We start from the raw sequence: 18,097 nt of genomic DNA, 5'->3' as shown, positions 1-18,097 counted from the left end.
GGAGGAGATGGGACTCTCTCGGTATCAAAGGTCCCACTGCAAACATGCTCAGGGGACAAGGTAATGAAGCTAGCCTTCTGCTGGGCACAATGGTGGCTGAGAAACCCGGGAGTCCCCTGGACACCTCCTGCTTTCTCACTCCCCACATCTATCAATCACCAAGTCCTGGGAGCACTGAGTCCTTAAAACGCCCCATATTTGTCATTTGTCCACTCCTCTCCACCCTTGCCAGTGTCACCAAGGTCCAAGTCATTGTCATCTTTCACATGGAAGAGTTCAAAAGTCTCCCGGAAGGCCTGCTTGCCATGCCCCTTTCTAGTCTATCCCCACCCCAGTGGCCACATAGGCCTTTCGGAGAGAACTCTGCATGGGTCGCTTCTTTACTTAACTGCTACTTCTCCATGACTCTCTGCTTCCCTTAAACTCAAATCCTAAACCCTTACCTGCAGGGGCCCACCGGGGGCATCCATCCCTCAGGGTCATTTCACAGTCCCCCTCATTCCACTTCAGCTCCTCTGGCCTTCCTGTCCCCTCAATGTGGCAAGCCCTCCTTGCCTCTGAGCTTGTAAATACTGTGGAATGAGTGAAACAAACAAACAAACAAACAACAACAAAATAAAACAGAAAATGTGAGACATGGCTCCTTCCTCAAAGAATTTACTCTGATGCAAGAGACAAATACTTCCATACACTCCAGTGAGGAGACAGTTAGGGGCTCAACCATAAAAGTAAAGAAATGGGAAGAAGGGCAACCACAAGGGCTTCCTAGAGGAGAGCGAGGAAGATTCGTAGGATTGAAGAGAATGAGCTGGGTTTGCTGTCTGTCGCACCATTCATCGATCCATTCAACAAATATTTATTCCGATGCACCATGCTCAGCAGTGTGGCCTGAGGACCACGGGGATCAGGGGGACCAGAGGAAAGCATCCTTTTCCATGCAGAGGATCTAGAATGGCTTCATAGAGGAGATGATATCTGAATTGAGTCTTGATGAGTAGGTGTTCACCAGAGAGAAGAGATGGGAGAAAAGGGCCGAGGTTGCCAGGCAGAGGGATGAGTGTGAGGAGAGGCTGGCACGTGAAAGCTCACAGGTATTCAGGGATAAGACCAAGCGCGGCAGGATTTGGAGGAGAGGAGTGTGCATGCCAATGACAAAGAGCTGGGAGTCTCCATGACTCCCCGCACCTCACACCACACCATCTCCATTCAGCGTCTTGGTAGGTCCTGCAAGGCTTTAAAGGAGGATGTCTAAGCTAGGACCTGCAGGATGAGTTGAAGGTGGCCAGGAAAGGTGGGGGGGGAAATGACAAGGAAGGATGTTCCAGGCAGAGGGAATGGCATGTGCAAAGGTCTTATAGAAGGGAGACGGCAAGGTTTGAGAAGCAGCTCACTTGGGATGGCTGCAGCAAGGCTTTCCTGGTGGTGAGAGAGGAGGCTGGCGAGGTTGAGATGGACCGGGGCATGCTATCTGCCCACCACCTCCAGTCCCTTCCAAAGCCTAGCTCAGCAGTCAAGGTCTTGAGGATTCTGTCTCCCCGCCCCCCTCTTGTCTTATGCCCTCTGCCTCTGTGCATGCTGTTGTAAGTACTGCTACTGCCGCCAACTATGACATAATAACTTTGGGGACCCTCAGAATCAATCTTAGGTGCTACAATGAGTATTATTTCACTGAAACTCTCAACAATACTATGGCTAGTACAATTTTTTAAAGATTCTGTTTTTGCCAGGCATGGTGGCACAAGCCTGTAATCCCAGTGGCTTGGGAGGCTGAGGCAGGAGGATCACAAGTTCAAAGCCAGCCTCAGCAACTTCATGAGACTCTAAAGCCTCACGAAGAGACCCCATCTTTAAATAAAAAATAAAAAAGGGTTGGGGATGTGGTCCAGTGGTTAAGCACTCCTGGGTTGAATCCCTGGTAATCCCCCCACCCTTTTTTCTTTTTTAAGACATTAATGTCTAAGGTAAAGTTTTAGAATACTTTTCGATTTACAGAAAAATTGAGAATGCATTCTAGAGGATTCCCAGGAACCCATTTTCACCAATTTTCCCTATTAGCAACATTTTATGTTACTGTTTAATTTGTTATAATTTTGATGGATACTTTTACTGATATATTATGGTTAACTAAAGCTCATGGTTGATTTAGACTCCCTAGTTTTCCCTTAGTGCCCTTTTTTCTGTTCCTGTTTCTCATCTAACACACGGCATTACATATACCTGTCATGCCTCTTCAGGTTCCTCAGGGCTGCTCTAGCTTCTCAGAATCTCCTTGTTTTTGATGCTCTGGAGAGTTTTGAGGAGTAAGTAGTTAGGTATTTTGTTAGATGCTCCACTATTGGTGTCCAGTGTTTTTCTCCCTGCAAGTCTGGGGTTATGGTTCTTGGAGGAAGATCAAAGAGGTAAAATATAATTTTTATCACATAATATCAAGCTCACATACTATCAACACAATCCATGACTGTTGATGTTGACCTTGATCACTTGGCTGAGATCATTGTCAGATTCTTCCACTGTACTTTCCTCCCTCCTTTTCCATCCTGTGCTCTTTGGAAGGCACTCACCATGTGTAGATCATGGCTAAGGAGTTTGGAGTATCTACACAAATTATCTGCAATTCTTCTGCACAGGTGATTTTTCTCTTTGCCCCATTTATTGATGGATTAACTCATGGAACTTCTCAACAATGGGCTGGTACTTTTACTCTCATTTCTGGAAGCTGGAAGACCGTCCTTTCCTCCCCACCAGGATCACTCCAGAAAGACTTTCTGAAAACCACTTCCAGCTCTCTGGAGAAAGAGTGGCCTCCTCTGTTCTCACACTGTGCCTATGATTCCAACTAATTCGATCCACATGTAGGTTTTGTGCCTCTGCCCTGTGCCAGTCACTGTGCCTGGGGATTGGGGCTTGAGAACAAAGGGCCTCTATGGGTCCTGTCCTCCACTGTTTGCCATCCTGTGCTAGACTGGAAACTCCATGAGGACAGAGACTTTGTCCAACTCATTCATAGCTGGGCTTCCAGTCAACCAGCACATCATCTGGCACGTAGTAGATCCTCACTAAATGTTTACTGAACTGGGAAAGGCATCCTGAAAGATAGATGATTGTTTATGTGTGTGCCCTTCCCCGGGGTATTGGGTGCTTCCTGAGGACAGGGCCAGCCTTGATTCATCCTAGAGTTTGGGTGGCCGCGTGTGCGTAGAATCTACTCAGTTAAAGAACTGAGCGGGCTGCCTTCTCAGGTAGAAGTGAAGTTTGGAAGCTGACACAGTCCGGGAGGCCGAATCAGGAGGACTTGGTGACTGATTGGCTGGGGAGGGTGAGGCGGGAGGAGGAGTCACACAGATGGCTTTGAGGTCCGGAGCTGGGGGACAGCCGGTGCCACCTCCGGTAGACTGCGAGGGTTGCCGCTGCCAGGCTCAGGCCGCCCCGTCCGTTGGGGTTCAGGCCTAAGACCAGGAAGGGGTGGTCTTCCCTGTGCAAACTTTGGGCCCCCACCCCATGTCCTTGTCTTTCAAAAAAAAAAAAAAAAAAGCCTGGGTTTTGAGCACGATTGTTCATTATCAGGTGTGAGGGTCCACTCTGGGGGTCCCCTCCAGTCTGCCATCTTTGAGGAAGACCCCAGGAACAGCCTGGCACCACGCGGGCTCGGCGGGGTCAGGGCCGTGGCCCGCCAAGTCCGGGTCCCCGGCCCGCCATCACCCGGGAGAAGGGTGGTGAGGCGGCGGCCGGGCCTGGGCGGGACAATGGCCGCGGCCGCCGGGGCCCCGGGAGCCCCCGTGCTGGGGAAGGGGCTGTCCTAGGGCCGGGCGCCGGTGCCCTCCCCGCGCGGCTCGGGCGGGCGGAGGGGGGCGAGGAGTTCCTTTGTGGCTCTGCCTCCGGCGCGGCGCGGGTGGGGGGCGCCGCGCAACTTTGCTAGGCGGCGGCGGCGGCGAGCGCGAGACGAGGCCCCGGGGCCCGAGCGGGGCCCCCAGCGCGCGGCCCGCCCCCGCCCCGGCCCCCTCCCCTCGCCGTCGCCAGCGCCGGGCGCTGCCCACTCGCCGGAGCCCCGGGCCGGACGGGCTGCGCAGCCGGAGAGGCGGGGGCCCGACGCGGCCCCCCCGGAGCCGGGCGCCTGGCGCGGGGGCTCGCCGAGCGCACGGGGGGCCGCGCGGCGCTGCAGACCCAGCCTCCCGCCGCCGCCGCCGCCGCCGCCTCGGCGCTTGCAGAACCCAGAAGTGAACAGCAGGCGACCCGGAAGGTTTGCGCGCGGCTCCGCACCGAGCCGGAGCCGGAGCCGGAGCCCGGAGCCGGAGCCGGAGCCCCAGCCCGGCCCTGCTCGGGCCGCCGGGCGCGGGGCTGCGGCCGCGTCCGGGAGGCGCCGCCAGCACAGCCAGGTCCGTGCGGGCCCAGGGTGCGCGGGGAGCGGGCCCGGCGGCGGCGGTCGGCCGCCAGCGGGAAAGTTGCGCCGAGTTGCGGGCGGGTGCCGGGCCGGGGCGAGGGCGCTGTCAGCGCGGGCTGGGGCGCTCCGAGGGCCCGGGGCCGCCTGCGCCTCGGGCCCAGTCCGGGGCGGCGGCGGCGGCGGCGCTCGGGGTAGGAAGTGTCTCCGGCGGCGTGTCTGGGGCTGGTCTCCGAGTGTGTGTGTGTGTGTGTGTGTGCGTGTGTGTGTGCGCGTGTGTGCGCGCGTGTGTGTGTGTATGTGTGTGTGTGTTTTCTTAAGCCGGGCTATTCAAACCTGCTGCAATTCTCCGGTAAACAATGATTCATGGGGCTTAATGCAAATAAACGGATTGCAAACGGCGCGGTTCGCGCACTTTGCAGCCGGCCCGGTGGAGCGGCCAGTGCCGGATTTCTCCCTTTTTTTGCAGATCTGCAGAATATGGCGTCCCTGTCCTGTTTTAAAAATAAGCCAGGCTGCCATTTTTGTTTTTCTTTTGTCTGAAAATTTTAATAAAACTGTCTGAGAATGTGGGAGAGGCGGCTGGAAGCAGAGGGGGCACCCGAAGGGTTGGCTTTTTTCCTTTTCTTTGGCGAGAGCCGCGAGCCTTTCGGGGAGGTGAGACACAATGCAATTGCACTTTAAAGAAAAAAAATTAGGGAAGCTGCGGGGCGATTTCGGGGGAAGGGCTGGGAATTTTAAAGTTAACTCCGAAAGTTTTCTTTTCTTTTTTAAGCTTTGTTTTTCTTTTTTCTTTTTTTTTTTTGTTGAGGGGGGGCAAGTCAGCGAGATGCCGAGAAAGGATCTCAGGCCCATTTCTCCCCCCAGCTAGCCGCCTTTGCAGGGTTTTTGAGAAAAGTTAACCGCCGGTTTCCTTTTCACCCCCGAGCTGCGCGCGGGGGCGGGGGGCATGTGGAGGATTGGGGATAGGAGTTTTGGGACAGCCTGGGAATGTCTTTTGGAAGAGGCTTTATAAAAATGGCATTGTAAAGAACTATGCCCTCAGATTTGGGGGAGAGGTCTGGGCCCGAGGTTTCCAGCTAAGACCCCCTGGTATGAGGCAATAATCCTGTTCTCTCACCACCTTGCCCTCATTGTGGAACCTTCAGGAGCTGTGTGGGGGGTGGGCCTTTCGCCTTCATGGGTGGCCAGGGCCCCTTGGTAGGCGGGAATGGTGTCCTGGGCCGTGTGGTCCCTCCCACCCCACTTGGGGCAAGTGTGCTTGGCTGATTGCAGTGGGAGAGCCCCTTCCTCAACGTGGTGGCCCTCCTGGCCCCCAGAGGTGACATCTGGTGGGGAATGCCCTTGGTGGTGGGCTTTTGGCTGGTGCAGGCCTGCAGCGCCAGCTGGTCCAGTCGGTGATGAACTATACCTGGTTTGCTAGGCCCCTGTGGGGTGGATCTCTCTCCTGTGTTTACTTTTGCCTCTTTCTGTCACTTACATCGGACACCCTGGAGACTCCTGAGTTGGAGGCGGTTTAGACTTGGGTTAGTTCCTGAGGTATCTGGCTGGACAGGTCAGGACCTGCTCACTCTGCCGGCTGCAGAGGGGGCTTGAAGACCAGATCCACAAAGTTTGGGATGGTTGGTGTTGTCCAAGGCGCCATGCAGGACTGGGCCTGACCTTTTCCCCATTGGGAAAGTTTGTCCCGGGAGGACCCTGTACTCTGCTCTGAGCTTGTCTAGTCCCTGCCTTCAACCCCCATTTCCTGGAGGGCAGACCTCTGTCTCACCCCTAGTCTGTCTCCTGGATCTAGTGGGCCATGTGAGCTCCCTAAGGACAGAGTCCATGTCTGAAAGCTGGGGTGCACACTACAGAGCTATGCATGCCTGGGTCAGAGGGTACCAAACCAGGCATTATTTTAGATGGAGAAACAGGTCCAGAGAAGGAAAGTGACTTGCCCGAAGTCACACAGCCAGGTAGAAGGAGGCTGAGCCCAGGACCCAGATGTCCAGGTTCCCACTGCTGGGCTGTCTCCACTGTTCTCCACTGAGGGATCTGGTGCCTGGAAGGTTTGTTTCCGATAGAACTGGACTGGAGTGGGGCAGTATAACTTCCTGCTGATCCCTGCCATCATAATCCTTCCTTGGCAATAAAACTTTACAGTCTACAGTGTGGCACACAGTTGTTGCCACCTTCTGGAAACTCAGTTGGGATGAGATGTTTGGGGTGGGAGGTGGTAAGTGACTCCATACTAGAATTTAGGAAGCGGAGACTTGGAGAGGTTAGACAGTCGCAGTGAAGGGCTTTGACTTGGGCCTGCAGACTCCTTGTTTGGGCCTTCCTGGGCAGACTTCGGTGCTTGTGGCCAGGACTCTTCCCCAACTTCTAGTCTGGTCTCTGAAATTCTGCTGACCCCAGTGACTATGTAAAAAATGAGAAACCAACCCCTACCCTCTTCACTGCATCCTAAGAAATGTCAGCGATGGAAAGGCCCTGGGAGTTCTTTTGGGCTCAGAGAAGGGAAGCCACTGGCTGAAAGTCGCTCAGTGATTCTTATCCCAGCTAGGATCACAGCCGGCCTTGACCTCCTGTCTCCTTTCCTCTGTGAGACACTCAGAGGGACAATGAACCATCTGCCCACCTGGGCCCAGGGGAGCTGTGAAGCTGCTTGTGGGACCAGGGCTGTGCTGGGGCATAATGGCCAGCACTTGGTGGTGACCTGTGTTTGTCCCAGGTGCTGAAGAGTAGGCCACCTGTAGTCTTGGTGAATGGAAGCAGCCTGGCCCCAGCCCTTCCCAGTGGGCACTCGCGTGCTCTACCTCCCTCTACTCATTCATTTTCCCGCCATTGTTGACTTATTCATTCATGTGTGGCTAGAGCGTTCATTTGCCTTTTCACTGTCCATTCATTAGTTTTTTGGGTAGTCATTTCAGTGGCCTCCCATCTAGCCATCTGTCTATCCAGCCAATTCCTGGCTCACCCGGCCCGGGTTAGACCGGTGTGAGATACAAGTTTGGTCCTACCGGGCTGTAAAGCCAACAGGGAAGAAGAGGTGAGGCTTCGGGTGAAGGAAGCACCAGCCAGGGTGGCATTCTGGGGGTGCCTATGTGAGTCCCCAGGGAAAGTCTCTCAGAGAGCAGAAGGCTTGGAAACACCAGAGAAGTTCGTAGATGGTCACAGTGGTGGAACTGGGTTCTGGATTAAGAACCATTTGTGTCCCGTGGCTTGTGGGACTGGGAGCCCATGGCTTCCTCATCTGAGCCTTGGTTTCCTCATCTCTAAGTGGTACGGTCTGTGAGTTTCTCCTGGATTGTTGGCAGTGATAGCAACACAGGGTCTGCACGTCCCCCATGGCTGGCCAGGCATGTCCTAGAGCTCAGGACAGACCTAGTGGATTATGAGAATTGTGACCGTCGAGGCCCTACCTTACTCTGAACCAGGGTGGTGCTTTCAGAATGAGCCACATGAGCTGGAGCACCTGAAAGCCCTGCTCCGCCTTGTTAGTCCCTTTTGAAACTCTTCTGCTATTTCCTGGACATTTAGAAGGGAAAAAAAAATGAGTCCTTTCTGAGCCTACAGAGCAGTTCGTGGTCCAGACCCTGCCTGTCCCTCAACCTAGGCTCCTCTGCCCTGCTCCCCAGTCTCACCACCACTAGGCGCCCTGGCTTCTTTCTGTACCTCACATTTACAAAGCCTGTTGGTGGGGCCTTTGCACATTTGCTTGCCAGGAATGCTTTTCCCTTTTGCATGACTGGCACCATCTGAATGCACCTCCTCAAAGGGGCTTTCCTGACCATTTGCTCTAAAATAGCTTCCCACTGTCACTCTTTGTCACATGAGCCTCTTTTTATTTTCTTATGCAGTTCTCAGATCTGAAACCTCTCTCTCTCTCTCTCTCTCTCTCTTTCTCCCTCCCTCTCTCCACTTGCATCTACACCACTAGAACACTAGCACGCACTCAAGTTCCCTGCAAGCTTCCAGCATGGCTGAGGTGGGGCAAGGCTGGGGAGTCCAGGTGTAGCCTGGGAAATGAAGTTACAGTGAGGTCTGTCTTCTCCTTCCCCTGGGAGGCTCTGGGTTGTTGTTAGGAAATAATGAGATGATTAAACTGTGGAATCTAAGAATCCCAGCCTCTTCCAATCTCAGAATCTTAGCATCTGAGCAGTTTCCAGCTGAGAACCTTTGACACTGGAGTTTTTGTGTGACCTGATCTTGGATTTAGAATCTTACAAAGCGAACCCTCACCACCTTATTTAATTCAGTGACAGAGAGAGCTCACTTTGTGCCACACCATGTTCTACAAGGCTTTTAAAATATGAACTCATTTAATCCTCATTGTTATATTATTCCCATTTTGCAGATGGGGAAACTGAGGTGGGGAGAGGCTAGGTAACCAGTTGTCATGGGTGTTGCTGGGGCTGGAACTCAGCCCTGTGGGACTCCTTAGAGTTCCACAGCTGTTCAGGGGAAGCCCAACTTCACCTGACCCCTGCACAGAGCAGGAATCCCCTTCTCATGCCTTGACAAAAGGGCCTCTGATTTCTGCTAGAAACCCTCCTCCAGCGAGCTCCCGCCTCCCCAAGCCCACAGCTGCCTGTGGCCAGACTGTTCTCATCTGCGAGGCAGATTATCTTTTGTATAAAGTGTAAAGTGCTGCCCCTCTCCAGTGACTGACACCTGCGAGGCGAGGTTAGCGTTAGTTTCCCAGAGCTTTTGACCTTGTGGTTTCATGGCTTGTGTAGCCTCTTTCTGGGTTGTGAGCTCCCTGGGTCAGGTAGTCTTGCTGAACGTTGAGGACTGAATGAACGAATGGGTGCGCAGAGACTGCACTAGCTCCTGGCACTTCCCGAGCTGCTCTCGCCGTAGCCCTGGGCTGGCACTTGACCCGAGTATTTGGACAGACTTGAGGTAGTTGGGGACAGGAGACACGTTTACCTTTTCAGTAAAGTCTGTACCCCGTGACACAGTCTTGGGGGATCGTTGGCCATCTCAAGTCCAGCGCTGGTGAGGAGGTGGAGCTCACAGGTGACCCAGTCAGACTTCATGGGGAGTCTCAAGTGGGAAAGGAGCAGGCCTCGTCTAAGGCCACATGTGCCTCCTGAGGCTTTGCCTGGTGGACCTTCTGCTCCTCAGGTGCCCAAGGCTGCCACAGCCTCTGCTGGAGAGTTCAAAGGCAGGAGAAAGCCCTCAGTGGGGCAGCTGCTCCCCTTCTGGCATTAGTTTCCTCGCCTCTGCCTTGGGGGCACCATTCCTGGGTGCACAGGGCTGTGCCTGTCACTTGAGTGAAAGAAGTGGGTTGGGGGTAGGCTGGTGGGGGTGGCTCTCTGGAACTCAGGGTCAGGGCTGGGTTTCAGAGACCAGGCAGGATTTGGGGAGGTGGCTGGGTAGTGTCTTTGGTGGATAAAGTGTGACAGGTGAAGGATTTGGCTCTGGGGCTGAGAAGTCCTACCTTGTCTCTGCCTCATCTATGGCCACCAGGATGTCCTTGGGGCCTCCCCACCACCAGGTCCTTTTCTGAATGTCGAGCAAGGGCTTTAGCCTCCTTGAGGGGACAGGCTATCTAGCTAGTTCTAGGATTCTGTAGGGGAAACACCTGGCTAAGGTGGATGTACCCCGAAAACACTCAAACACACACATTCCTGTGTATTCACCCAATCAGCTGTTCCGTTGCCGCTCCTGACCCCCCCCGCCCCGTCTTTGCTAATTTGGGGTGCTCCCCTGCTGTTTCCGAAACACTCCCTTGGCACACACACCTTACAGGAACGTGTACACGCAACCTGCCACCTGGAGGGTTGCACGTCTGCATGTACACTGTGCACACCCTTCCAGGAAACTGCGTGCAGCCACGGGCCTGCTCAGCCGCATGTCCTTGCACACTTGTGGTCCTCAGCCTGTGCATTTGCACGGAGCTCTCCTTGCCCAGGCCTGCCTGTGCACACATGTTCTGCACGTAGGCACGTCTTGCACACGTGAGAATGTAGCCCTGCATTCTGGGCCTTGTACTCATGCATCTGCCCTGCTCTTGCCTGGATCTGCTTGAAGGAGCAGGCAGCTCATTGCTATTCATCCAGCCGTATTTATTGAGCACTTACTGTATCCCAGGCCCTGAGGCAGATGCTGGGGGTAGAGGGAAAGAAACGTGACATGGTGCCTGCCCCAGCCCTCTCTCTCTTTCTTGGCTGCCTGGCCCTGCATGGAGCCCACTCTGGCCCCCAGCCAGCCTGAGCCCTGCTTGACCTGCCCCACAGGCTACCTGCCAGGCAGAGGGGTGAGGAGGACTGAGATACAGCAGCGGGAGGGGCTTATGATCACCTGCCAGGGGTTCCCTTTCCAGGACCCCTGGAACCTGTCTAAAAGGATCCTGGGGCCAGACCAGAGCTGTAGTCAAGCAGTCTTGTTTTGAATTGGTCCCAGAGCTGGATGACCTCCAGCAATCTACAGAGCCCCCCTGGGGTCCCAGGTAGTGGAATCTGGTCAGACTCATGCAGATCTTCCTAGTGTTGGAAGAGGCTCCCTAAAGCCCTGGAGAACCTAACAAGGACAGGGAGTGCTCAGACCTCCCTAGTCCCTCCTGCAAACCAGGCTCCATTCTAAGGCTTTAACCTAGTAAGGCATGTCATCCTCTCAGTAACCCCATGGGGACACCACTGCCATCTGAGTTAACAGATGAGAACACTGAGACTTGGGGCTTTGTAACAATCCCAAGCACTGCTACCTGGTTCCAGAATTCATACTTTTGGCCCCACAGTGACCACATTGCCCCCTTGAGGGTCCAGGGGCCCAGGCTATGACTTAGTTGGGCCCTTCAGCCCCTGGAGGAGGGAAGGGAGGAGGTGGATTTACAGGGTTCTGCTCCCTTGGCCCTCACCAGCACGTGGCTTTGGGCAGCTTAGTACCACTCTGAGCCTCATTGTGGACCCCAAACAAGGAAGGGATCATCCTAGAAGGCGCGAGGGAGGAGCCGAAGGCGGGGCCTGGAAGCGAGAAGGGCTGGGCCGGGGCAGCCTAGGCGCCCTGGGTGCCCGCTTTGCAGGAAGTCCCTGCGCTGCTGAGGGTTCTGGGCCGCTTTCTGAGTATGTGCTATATCTCAAGGTGTTCCCGGCACCCACCTCACGAGGTCATTAGGAGCCGGATGAGAAATGCGCTGGAAGAAGTGCTTATAACTGTCATCATCCTCCTCAGCCTGTGGGCATGCAAGTGGGGTCCCCGGGGGGCCTGGAAGCAGAGTGGTCTGTGTTCACGGTTTGCAGAGCCTCTCTCGGCCCTGTGAGGGTGTTGGCCTATTCCCTAGGTGAGGGCACCAAGGCTCCCAGAGAAGGTCCTCTGCCCGGGGTGACGGGGGTGGAGGTCCCAGAGGGTGAAGGGATGAGGGAGAGGCGGCACAGACGCGGCCCCTTCCCGCTGGGATCAGCTCTGCAGTCACCAGGAAACAGCCCTGCCAGGCCCGCAGGGCTGCGGCAACCCAGCCTAATTGGATCCAGGACCCTCGGGAGCCTCGCTCCTCACAGGAAGTTCCCAGGAGCGAGTTTCCAAGGCTGGCCTGGCCAGGCCTTGCGGCTGGGGTGGGTGCGGCGGCTGGGGCTCTAGGCTGCCTGGAGTGGAGGTGGGTGGAGGGCAGAGGGGCCGTAGGTGGGGGTGGGCTTTGAGTGTGAGGGTCTCCAGCAGCCGGGAAGAGGGAACACCTTGACTTCTCTTTCCTAGAGGGCCTCCTGCTTGTCCCTTCCAGGCCGTCCTCTGGCTCCATCTGGACTGTCATTGAAAACCTTGACCAAGTCCTCCCCCAGTCAGTCTTCCTTCACGGACCCATGGAAAGATCCTCGCTCTCACCCATCCTCTCGGGTGCTCCTTGAACACAGCATAGACTCCCAGGTCCCTCATGGCCCGCGCTTGGCTTAGCGGCCCTGTCCTTGGGTCACAACCAATGGGGAGATGGAAATACTTAGGGTGTGAGACGGATGGGCTAGAGAGAATGCAAGGGACACGGGAATTAAAACAGGGTCCCCCAGTTCCTGTTGGGGGAAGGTCAGAAAGTGACCTCTAAGTGGAGACCCGAAGGAAGAGCCAGCTGAGCCGAGTGGAGGGTGTGGTGACTGCCACCAAGACCCAGACCCAAGCCCCACCTCAGAGCTCACCACTGCCGGGGACTTGGACAGACACGTAACCAGGCCATTCACACGGGGTGACAGCTGAGCTCAGAATTGGTGGCGGGTCTCGGGGATGGTTTGGCCCCGGATCAGTGGCACAGCCTGTGTGCCGAGGCACCATGCACAAGAGCAGCTTGTTAGGATGAATGTGGCCAGAGGGCCTTCTTGGCAAAACCTTGAGTGTCTGGCTGCAGCTTTAGAACTGTACCCCCAAAACAGTGGGAACCTGAGAGGGATTTTCAGTGGGAATATGAGCGACCTGGGCAGGGTAGGCTGTCCCTTGGCCTGTCCTTGCTTGAGCTTCTGGATGGGATGGGAGGGGAGTCCCTTCCTGATGGCTCTCCTTGGTCGGGGGCAGGCCTGGGCTTACTGTGGGACTTGAAGCAAGTCCCTGCCCCTCTCTGAACCCCAATCTCCTGGGTCAATTTGCAGGACCTGAAGCTGGAGCCTTTTCTGGGGCCATGGGCAGGGGACTGGAGTATTTGCTTTGCCAAAACTTGCTGAAGCTTTAATTATATTAAAAATATTTCTTAAAAAAGTCACATAGTGCTGGACGTGGTGGCACATTCCTATAATCCCAGCAACTCAGGAGGCTGAGGCTGGAGGATCTGAGTTTGAGGCCAGCCTCAGTGAGACCATCTCAACATAAAAAATAAAAAGACCTAGGGGTGTAGCTTAGTGATAGAGCACCCTGTGCTCAGTCCCCACTACCACACACAAAAAAGTCCCATAGCCACTTCATAGAAAAATCATAAAATAGAGAAATGAAATAAATCAACCCCCACCCTCATCTCTGCCCCACTCTAGGTTTCTAACCCTACCACATTAGCATTTAGATTTTTCTATCCCAATTCTTCCAGTTTTTATAAAGATGCCATTGCTTTATTTATACATATAAAAAAATTTAATCTTCCCCCAAATGCTCTTTGTATTTTCTAAACAATGACAGTATTTTCTAATTCTGCTTGTTAATGGATCCAATGTCCAGGGTGGAAAGCCTGGGCTCAGAACCCAGTGGTCTGGATTCAAGTCCTACACTCATTGCTGGACTCGGGGCAAGTTAACTAATCCCTCAGTACCTCAGTTCCTGACAGGTGTATGTGAATGCTGAATGGGTCATGACCATGCTAGTAGCACTGGCTCTTGCTACTGACTGTAGACTATGATGCTGAGCAACTTGATTAACAGGCCCATCCCTCTATTGCTTACAAGTTTGACTATTCTAGATTTTTGCTGCTGTGAAAAACCACTGAAGCTAAAAGCTTTGAGCATGTATAACTTTGTCTATGTTTGGGTTATTTTCTGAAGATGGATGACCAAGAATGAGATCACTAGGCCAAGAAGTCTGAACATTTTTAGAGCTCTTGACACGCGATGGCCAGATTGTTTTCAGGCATGATTATTGCAATTTACACTCTTGATAATACACGGAAGTGACAATTTCACCATACGCTCGCCAGTATTGGGTGTTATCATTTTCTTGTTTCCTTTTGCTCTTTTGACAGGTGAAGTTCATTTAATTTTCACTGCCAGGGAAGCAGAAGCGTTTGCTGTGTTTATGAGCTGTTAACGTCTTTTTCAGGTCTGCTAGGCTTTACAGAGCACGTGTAGCCCTTCCTCAGATCAATTAGGAAGACACACTTAGGTACAGGAAATAGAGCGCAGGTGACGCAGGGGCTAGCATAATGGGGGGACTCAGAGGAGGTGAGGGGGCTTTCTTCTATCCAGACCATGACTGTCCAGCTTCCTCCACCCAGGCATGCATGCAGTCAGACCCTGAGCACGTGGGGCTTAAGAGGTAAATGACTCAGCCATGATGCTTCCCTGATGCACACCTGTCCAGCAGCAGGGAGATGAGAACACACACAGAAGACGGAGTCGGGTGATGGACGTGCCGGTTACAAAGGGAGCAGAGCCGAGGGTGGAGGTGGAGCAGTCCCTGCAGGCTTCCCGGAGGAAGTGGCCTATAAACTGGGGCTCAGGGAAAGGTGGAATGAACCAGGGAAATGGGGAGGTATCAGTGGGAGGACAGAGCTTGCTTGGAGTTGAGGAAACAAGAAGAAAGCAGAGTACCAGGGTCCAAGGGGCAAGGATGGTGAGGCAGAGAAGTCAGCAGGAGCTGGATAGGTGAGGTCTAAAGAATCCCGACTTAGTCTGGAGGGAAGTAGGGAGCCATGGGAGGTTCAGTAGGGCAGTCCGTGACCGCAGTGGGGGATAGAATGGAAGATGAGGGTGGAAGCAGTATAGCTGAGGCCAGAGCTGGAGGGAGACCTGAACAAGGGAGGGCTTCCTTGTTTTCTCCAACCTGTAGAATCCTAAGCTGGTTCACAGAACTCAGAGCATGTCACTTCTTCCAGGTAGCCCTTGGGGACATCCCCCCACCCCCGTGTGGGGCCTCTGTGTTTGGAGGGCAGGGGCCGCAGGGGCCTGGCGACCCCTGACCTTGGCCAGCTCCTGCCCCTGCATGCCTCCTGACCCTGCATCTGCTGTCCCCTCGGGCTACCAACTTTCTTTCATTTTTTAAAAAAGAATAAATTTATTGTTTTCATTAGAAAAGTAGCTGAATGACAGTACTGAGAATTTGGAAAGCAGAGAAACAAAGACAAAAACCCAAAGCAGCCCGACTGCCTGCGCCACCTCCCTCTGGGCGTGGCTCCCTGCAGCTTGCTTTTTCTGACGCAGGTTTTTATTTTTGCCTCCTTGTAATCATAGTGTCCGGACAGTTTTGGGTCTTGCTCTCCCGTTTGCTTTGTTGGGAGCAAGTTCCCATGTGGCCTGGGAGCCCTGGGCAGGCTGCAGATCTTAGTGTCTGGGGGGTGGGGGTGGGGGGCCGCGTTGCTCAACAGCTCCCCCTCAAACCCAGCCTGGGAGGCGGCCTCGGCCTGTGTCCTGCTGTCTAGGTCTGAACCTTCCCACACTGCGGGGCATGGCACCTGGTGTTTCCCTCCCTGAGTCCCCCCTCCCTAGCCCTTTTGTGGAGTTTTCTGGGCTGACCTCAGAAGCCACCCTCCTGGGAAAGGGTGGACGAACAGACCTGCTTTCAAAATCCAGACTCAGCTCTGGAACCTCAGGCAAGTTGCTAAACCTCTCTGGACCTCAGTGTTCTCATCTGTCCAGTGGGTCCACTGTAACAGTAAAGTAATGTCCATCAATATTCCGCCACAGTTCCCAGCCCATTGTAAGTGACCACCTGGGGTCCGATTCTGGCACAGCTGAGTGAGCACCAGCCCCGACTTTGAAAGGCTCGAAGACTGATGGGGAAACAGAATTCATTGGTGTGGGATGGCCCTGTAGGGCTGGACCAGACTTGGGTGAAATCGTAACTCCCTTACTTATTAGCTGTGTGACTTTGGCCAAGTTGGTTGACTTCTCAGGGCTGCAGTTCCTTTTTCTATGAAGTGTACATCTCAGAGTCGCTGGGAGGGTTCAGTGGCCTGAGGCATACTCAGCACACAGGTATTGAAATCAATGGTAGCTGCCATTTTATTATTATTATTGTTATTGTTATTCCCATATACAAGGTGCTGTTGGGAACACAGAGGAAGTGACTGACTGGGGGTTCAGGGAAAGCTCCGTAGAAGAGGGAACACTTGAGCTGGGTCTTGAAGGATGAGTAGAAGTTCACCAAGTGGGAAAGGACACTCTAGGTAAGGAGCCTGATTTCAGGCTGCAATCTCTCATTGAGGGGTTTGTTCTTTGGGGGATTAAGGCATTGTGTTCACCCCAGTGTCCCTGAGCACCCCTTATGGCTGCCCTCGGGGTCTGCCCTGGGGGAGGTGTGTGCTGTCCCTCCCATAGCAGCCTTCTGTGTCCTGGTGGCTGTGGCTTCCTGCTCATGGCTGTGTTCCCGCTGCTCCATGCTTGTAGCCGCAGGTCTGTCTGTCCCGTGTGTCTGGTGTGGTGCTGTCTGTCTGCATGTTGCTGTGACCATGTTTGTCCAAATGGGTATCCAGGGACCTCCCAGGCTGCACTGCAGGGAGCACCTGCATGCTTCCTTGGCCTCCAGCTCTAAGCAAGTAGCCAGGCCTCTTTGGCCGAGGTGCTGCCCCTGCCTCTCACCTCCCTTCTCCAGGGCTCCTAACGGACTCTGGCCGCCAGCCTCCCGGCCTCTTTGGTCCCTTCTGCACGCAGCAGTCAGAGGGGTCTTTCCGTCCCATCACCCACTGCTTTGAGTCCAGACTCCAGGCCTCCTGGGCCTGGCCTGGCCCCACCTCCCAGTGAGCACCCAGATGCTTGCTCTCCCCTGGCAGCCTCCTGCAGGCCTGCACCAAGCTGCTGCTTCTGCCCGAGTGTCCCCCGTTGTCTCTGCCTGGCTAACTCCCGCTCACCCTGTAAGACCCAAGGCAGGCCTCACCTCCCCTGGGAAGCCTTCCCTCTCCTCTCCAGGCTGGGTCACCCCAGGCTCTGGGCTGCTAATCCCTCACTTCGGAGGCAGGGGCAAGTGACTTGCCTCAGGTCACACAGCTGGTGAGTTGGAGCCAAGATCTGAATCTGGGCATGTTGGGCTCCAAGCAAAGCAGGCTGTTCCCTGGTCCCAGCAAGGTGCTAGCAACCAGGACTGGTGTTGAGGAATGGGGTTAAGAGATCCTGGAAGCAGACTCCTGAGGACGTGGCTGGTGGTGGGTCTGAGCTGGGAGGGGATGGAGGGCAAGTACTGTGGTCACTGAGTGTCGGTGGCAGGAGCACCTGGGCAGATGGAGGCAGGGTAACTAGAGGAGGAGCGGGCCTCGGGGGAAGGCCAAGTCCACGCAGGCCTGCTGAGGCCACCAGGGAGAGCGCTGCAAGGTGGCCCATCACCTCTGACTAGCAGAGCGCACAGTGGTGGCGGCAGCTCTTTCTGGCCGAAGCCATGGGTCACCTGTGTGCTCTTCCTCTTGGCTTAGGTGGGGGGCACTTGCCCTCCACTCAGTCCCCAGCAGTGGCCCAGGGTTCAGCACAGTGTCTGGTGCGGGTGGCTGGACGGTGGCCAGAGGGCCAGCTGCTCCAAGGATGCCGCTGTCAGGAGCCGCTCCCTGAGGCAGGGCACCCGTCACCCATCCACCTTTTCACCTTTAGAACAAGAGGAACAAAACCATGGCTGGCCTGTCCGGGCTGAGGCGGGGCCCACAGCACAGTCTCCGCTTCTGTCCGGTGCCTCAGGCCCCTTCCGGTTCGCCTGTCCTGCCCGTGCCAGCATGTGGCCCCTGCCTATCCAGGATGGCCGCTCAACCCCAGCCGCCTGGCTGCTCTGCCTCCCCACCCCGACCCCCGCCAGGTACCCAGACCCCCCGACCCTGGCAGCCCCTCTGCCCAGGATACTCCCGAAGCCTCCTCACCACTGACACCTAGCTCAGCCTGACATTCAGCATGGCAGCCAAGGCCCTGCTGGCTGGCCTGCGTCCCTCCCGCCGCCCGACTCTCCTGCTCTCTGGTGCTCACTGCCCGAGCCCGCTGTGTGCTGCCACCCCCACGCCCTGCCTGAGCTGCTGCCTCTACCAGGGAAGCCCTTCTGCCTCGTCCATCTGCCCCGAGCACATGCTGGCCGCGCCTGCTCCTGCTTCACAGCCCCCCCCGCAAGGCAAGGCCCAGCAGCTCAGCCTGGCCCCGGCCACCGTCC

At 55.2% G+C, this 18,097-nt stretch overlaps 1 protein-coding gene across 3 annotated transcripts in view; it reads left to right on the top strand.

The window, feature by feature from the left end:
* The first annotated feature begins 3,872 nt into the window (after window positions 1-3,872).
* Window positions 3,873-18,097, top strand: part of Znf362 (zinc finger protein 362) — a 36,141-nt gene continuing 21,916 nt past the window's right edge. Inside the window, exons 1-2 of one of the 3 annotated variants that reach the window (XM_047555150.1) lie at window positions 3,873-4,373; window positions 16,023-16,148. In XM_047555150.1, coding sequence (XP_047411106.1) covers window positions 16,111-16,148 — 38 coding nt within the window. In that variant the 5' untranslated portion in view covers window positions 3,873-4,373; window positions 16,023-16,110. Of the gene's footprint in view, window positions 4,374-16,022; window positions 16,149-18,097 lie in introns of those variants that run through there. The other 2 variants (XM_047555159.1, XM_047555164.1) reach the window with 2 other exon arrangements.

The sequence above is a fragment of the Sciurus carolinensis genome, chromosome 1 (genome assembly GCF_902686445.1).
Source record: "Sciurus carolinensis chromosome 1, mSciCar1.2, whole genome shotgun sequence".
Classification (NCBI taxonomy): Eukaryota; Metazoa; Chordata; class Mammalia; order Rodentia; family Sciuridae; genus Sciurus; species Sciurus carolinensis.
The sequence above is the reverse complement of the archived record's forward strand: the minus strand, read 5'-3'. Positions and strand labels throughout refer to the sequence as shown.